Source organism: Danio rerio, chromosome 15 (genome assembly GCF_049306965.1).
Source record: "Danio rerio strain Tuebingen ecotype United States chromosome 15, GRCz12tu, whole genome shotgun sequence".
NCBI classification, from domain to species: Eukaryota; Metazoa; Chordata; class Actinopteri; order Cypriniformes; family Danionidae; genus Danio; species Danio rerio.
In genome coordinates this window covers 44,960,709-44,966,708 of record NC_133190.1, presented here as the reverse complement: position 1 = coordinate 44,966,708, position 6,000 = coordinate 44,960,709, and the positions used below count along the sequence as shown (strand labels likewise).

The following is a 6,000-nucleotide window of genomic DNA, read 5'->3' as shown; positions in this document are numbered from 1 at the left end:
ATAAGGGTTTGTGGCTTCATGTGAGGCGTGTTTGTGGTTTCTGTAGTGTAAAGAACTATTAAAGCATCTAAAGCAAACACTCCATCACTGTAAAAATGCAAAACAAACAGCCGGAGAAATGCAGGCAGGCATGAGAGGCGACGTGTTTCTCAGAGCTGCTTTCAGAAGTGTTTATTCATTTCCTTCACCACATCTGTAAAAGCTCATAAACACACATTGTTAATGTCAAAGCAGGAAACTCAAAGTACAAAATAAGTTCTTCGGTATTTTGTAATAAATATCAAAGGCATTACTATAAAATAAAAGGACATCAGGAGTTGAGGCAGTCAAAGCACTTATAAAAGGTAATGTTATGTGTGTCACTGTCATAATACAGATTTAAAGGGACAGTTCACCCAAAAAATGAAAACTGTCATCATTAAATCTCACTTTACTTGTTCTAAACCTTCTGTCAAATACAAAACAAGTCATTTTGAAGAATGCTGGAAACCTGTAACCATTGACTTCCATAGTACTTGTTTTTCTTACTATGAAAGTCAATGGTTACAGGCTTACAGCTTTCTTTAAAACATGTTCTTTTGTGTTTAACAGAAGAAATAACCTCAATAACACAAAAGAAGATATTTTGGTTGTGACTGGCATAGTTGGAAAAACAAGTACTATGGAAGTTAATGGTTACAGGTTTTCATCTTTCTTCAAAATAACTTACTCTTTGCTTAACAGAAGAAATAATCTCATAAACAGAAAAGAAGATACTTTGAAAAATGCTGAAAACCTGTAACCATTGACTTCCATAGTACTTGTGTTTCCTGCGATGGAAGTCAGTGGTTACTGGTTTTTATCTTTCTTCAAAATCACTTAATCTTTAACAGAAGAAATAACCTTATAAACATGAAAGAAGATATTTTGAAGAATGCTGGAAACCTGTAACCATTGACTTCCATAGTACTTGTTTTTCCTACCATGGAAGTCAATGGTTACAGATTTTCATCTTTCTTCAAAATTACTTATTCTTTAACAAGAAAAAATAACATCATAAACATGAAAGAAGATATTTTGAAGAATGCTGGAAACCTGTAACCATTGACTTCCATAGTACTTGTGTTTTCTACTATGGAAGTCAATGGTTACAGGTTTTCATCTTTGTTCAAAATAACTTATTCTTTGTTTAACAGAAGAAATAAACTCATAAACACAAAAGTAGATATATTTTGAAGAATGTTGGAAACCCGTAACCCCTGACTTCTATAGTACTTGTTTTTCCAACCAGTCAATGGTTACAGGTTTTCAGCATTCTCCAAAATAACTTATTCTTTGTTTAACAGAAGAAAGAAAGTCATAAAAGAGTAAATGGTCAGTACATTTAAATTTTTTTGGGTGAACTACCGTTTTAACTTAAACAATACAGACTTAAAGGGATAGTTCACCTAAAAGTGGAAATTCTGTCATCATTTACTCTCACATTACTTGTTCTAAACCTTTATGAGTTTCTTTCTTCTGTTGAACACAAAAGAAGATATTTTGAAGAATGCTGGAAACCTGCACCTATTGAATTCCATAGCATCTGTTTTTCCTACTATGAAAGTCAATGGTTACAGGTTTTCAGCATTCTTCAAAAAATCTTTTGTTGAATAGAAAAAATAAAGGTTTGGAGCCACTTGAGCATGAGATAATAGTGAGTAAATTTTAAATCATAGTAGGACAAACTACTATGGAAGTCAGTGGTTACAGGTTTCCAGCATTCTTCAAATTATCTTCTTATGTGTTTGACTTTATTTCTCCTGTTAAACAGAATAAGTTGTTTTGAGGAATGATGAAAACCTGTAACCACTGACTTCCATAATAGGAAAAACAAATACTATGAAAGTCAATGATTACAAGTTTTCATCATTCTTCAAAATATCTAATTCTTTGTTTAACAGAAGAATAAACTCAAACACAAACGAAGATCATTTGAAAAATGCTGAAAACCTGTAACCACTGACTTCCATAGCATCTGTTTTTCCTACTATGGAAGGCAATGGTTGCAGGTTATAGTGTTCTTCAAAATATCTTCTTTTGTGTCTAACAGAAGCAAGAAACTCATAAAAGAGTAAATAGTTAGTACAATTTCATTTTGGGGTGAATTATCTCTTAAAGGCTCAACATTTTCCAAAGACTAAAAAGTCCAGCATCTAATTTATACAATGAATTTCAGTGCAAAATCTCACTTAGAAGGAAAAATATAATATTCCTTGTTCAAAATTAATTAAAAATCTACATTACAACAGTTAATAATAAAACAAAATCAATATTTTATGAAATTACAAAAAAATAGATACTTTCTTGACCAACCAAGCACTATTTTTATTAAATTGTGGGAACCCCTTCGTAAACATGTCCAAACTCTTCAGCCTGACCTTGCTCTTTCTTAATAAGTCCCCACCCCCAATTCGCTGCTTGAGGGTGGATACTAGTTCTGGTCAACACATTGTACACTTGTTTTTTCTGTATATAAGATTGCACTAGTGTTTTATTTATTTATTTTATTATCATTATTATTATTATTATTTGCTTAGTGTTACATGTTTGTTGTTTCTTGGAGTCCACATTGCTGAGGATTTGACATGGACTGCTCACACAGACGCCACAGAAGGCACAACAACGCCTCTTCTTCCTTTGGAATAAGCCCCCAAATCCTCTGCTCGTTCTGCCCCTGCACTGTGGAGAGCATCCTGTCTGGCTGTATCACCACCTGGTATGGAAACAGCACCAGCAGCAATTGCAAAGGCCTACGTCAGATTGTGCGAACGTAGAACGTAGAAGTACGCGTAGTAGGAGGTGAGCTTCCCTCTCTCCAGGATATCTACTCCAGGCGATGCATGAGGAAAGCAAAGAGAATCATCAGCGACTCCAGCCACCCAAGCCATAGACTTTTCTCTCTGCTACCCTCAGGCAGACGGTTCCGCAGCATCCAGTCACGCACCAGCCCACTAAGGGTGCCACGATCCTCCAAATTCTCGATTCGATTACATTTTCGATTCTAAAGGCACGATTCGATTCGATTTTCGATTATGAATAATTAATTAATTAATGACCAATTAATTATTTGTAGCCTACCGTTTAAACTACCTGACCTGCATGGTCTTTGTTTTACCCATAAACAAATCATACAGTAAATGAATAAAGGCAAGTTACACACATAATTACCACCTGTCAATCACTTTTTCTGCGGGACTCGTGAATAGGCAGTGATCTGTGTCGTTATAATGGCGTCGGTAAAAAAGAGGCACAACCAACAGGAACCAGCCAACAGTATCTGAGGTGTGCGCTAAAATGACTTAGTACAAGTGAGTGAAAGATTGAAGCAGTCCTTTGACTGCCTGGACCTGCTGTCTCGAGAGCATGGCTGTGAGTGCGTCTGTGTCTGTGTGGTCACGTGATGTGCATTTTCAGAGGTAGAGAGGAAGGAGGGCTGCTCAGAAATGCTACACGCCACTGTGGATGTCAAGTCGTTGTCGTTCTAAAATGCCATTTAAAAATAAAGACAGTGTAAACAGGGCCTGAGTGTGTACTTTTCGCGAGCGGATTTGCAACGGGGGCGGGCGGAGGATCGCGATGCCGGTGTTGTCTATCGGACGAACCGTACGTAATACGTACATAGCAGAGCTTGCAAAACTGTTTTTTTGTCGACAACACGAACGTTGTCAACATAACTCACTGGAAATCCAAAATGCTTACACACCGGCGACTTCATTGAAAGAGGAGAGGGTTTAAGTTCTGTCGACGGGTCTCCTGCTTCTGCAGTTTAACAAGCACTTCAACAAACCTTTTTTATTCCCGCTTGGCAAGCCAAGCTGACGTGACATGGGGGCATGGCAGCATCGACGATTCTATTTTTTGATTCGATAATCGAAATTAAGCATAAATTTCGATCGATTTCGATTAAAAATCGAAATCGTGAGACCCCTACAGCCCACTGAAGGAAAGCTTCTTCCCTCAGACTATCAGGCTGATAAACACCCCACACAGACTCTTCCATACCCCTCACTGCACACCATCAATATGTAGCATGCACTGCACTTTAACCACTGCACTTTTTTTAATCCATACTTCTAATCCATACTTCCTTTAACCAATCAACACTTTAACCAAACCATACATACTTTTTTATTTTTTGGGAGTATGCTGTTGTATTTTGCACTGTCATTGTATTTACACTGTCTGTATTTTGGACTGTCTGGAGCCAGCACCTAAGCTTTTCACTCACCATAGCACATGTGCTGCTGATGATGTGACAAAAATGATTTGATTTGATTTGTCCTATTTGTATATTTTTGTAATGTGTTTTACAATGTATAAATAAAACTTTAAAAATTTTTTCAAAAATCTTAAATTTTAAAATCTGACAATATTTGGATGTTTAATCTAGTAGATTTAATATCTCCTGAGAATATAAATGTTCTTACCATTCCTAAACAAACACTTAAAAAAAATTCTCCCTGAGAATAAATCACGGAATGGGATTCTGCTCTGACTTGCCTGTAAACGCTGAGAAATTACACAGAATCTCCCAAATCCCAGAGTCCCATCTTCACAAACAATCTGTTCACCAGGATGCTGTTGACCAATCCGATGGCCACATATGTGGTGAACTTATACGGCACTTCGATCTCTTTCCTTTTGCGTGCTTCAGGGTCACTCGCAGAAGCTCCGAAAATCCAACAAAGCACCCTCAGGCTCACAAAACGCACTGTTTGTCTGGTCAGAACCAGCATTAACACCCCGATCACAAACCGAGCGAATCCACAACCCAATGCTGCCAGTGTGAGAGGTGGCAGTGTGACTGGAAAAGGCCCTGTGAGGTAAAAGGTCAACCCCAATCGCTCATTAACCCAGTATCCGACCGAACATCCAGCACTGCATGCTAAAATAATAGTGGTGTCCCCCCGTGTGGTGCTGTAATGGTCCAGCTCGGGGTATGTGTAGGCTAGGAACAAGGGCAGAACCATTCCCACCACGGGGGCAACCGGGTTGTGAAGCTGCAAGTAGTCGATGGTTCCCCAATATGGGTACGAAACAGCAATGATGAAGGCTGATATTGCAACGCCACAAATCACATCCTGAGAGGAAACAAAGGAGAAGCATTTCAGTCATTAGAGTCAGACTCTGTAATTCGATATTCGTGCAGCTCCTTGAATTTTCTGCACAGTCATCCTGAAATTATAAAGGTTTACATGATATTATTATGAGATCTGTAGACCGTTTCTATGCAGTTATGAGGGTGTTTTCATAATATGTCAAGCTGGTTGCTAAGGTGTTGTCAAGAGGTGTAGTTGTGAGGTTGCTAGGGTGATGTTGTGGTTTATCTTGTTGCTATGTTGTTACCGAAGTGTTGTGAGTGGTTGTTAACATTTTGCTATGCAGTTTCTGTATTGTAAAGGATTGTTGTAATGTTTCTAACTGGTTGCTAGGGTATCATTATTTTAGCTGGTTGCTAGGGTGTGCTGGTAGTTATTGTTTTGCTGTTGATATGGTATTGTAAATGGGAGTTTTTGTTTCTAGATGGTTGCTAGGGTGTTTTAGTGGTTAGTGTTGCTTCAGGGTTACCATGTTTTTGTGAATGGTTGTTAACATGTTACTATGCAGTTGCTAGGGTGTTCTGAATGGCAGTTAGAATGTTTTAAATAGGTTGCAATTGTGTTTTAGTGGATATGTTGCTATGGAGTAAGAATAGTGCATCTGGAAAGTGCTTAGCACTTCAATTTTTCCACATTTGTTTTTATGTTACAGCCTTATTCCAAAACAGACTAAATTTATTTATTTCCTCAAAATTCTACACACAATATCCCATAATGACAATGTGAAAAAATATTTTCTGAAATTGTTGCAAATTAATAAAAATAAAAAAGCTGAAAAATCTCATGTACATCAGTATTCACAGGCTTTACTCAGTACTTTGTTGATGCACCTTTGGCAGCGATTACAGCCTCAAGTCTTTCTGAATATGATGCCACAAGC

At 37.7% G+C, this 6,000-nt stretch overlaps 1 protein-coding gene across 6 annotated transcripts in view; it reads right to left on the bottom strand.

The window, feature by feature from the left end:
- Positions 1-155: 155 nt before the first annotated feature.
- Positions 156-6,000, bottom strand: part of sgpp2 (sphingosine-1-phosphate phosphatase 2) — a 146,331-nt gene continuing 140,486 nt past the window's right edge. For 3 of the 6 annotated variants that reach the window (XM_073922655.1, XM_073922654.1, XM_073922656.1), the window contains one exon: positions 2,497-5,102. In XM_073922655.1, the coding sequence (XP_073778756.1) occupies positions 4,539-5,102 (564 nt within the window). In that variant the 3' untranslated portion in view covers positions 2,497-4,538. Of the gene's footprint in view, positions 194-2,496; positions 5,103-6,000 lie in introns of those variants that run through there. The other 3 variants (XM_073922657.1, XM_073922653.1, NM_001386286.1) reach the window with 2 other exon arrangements.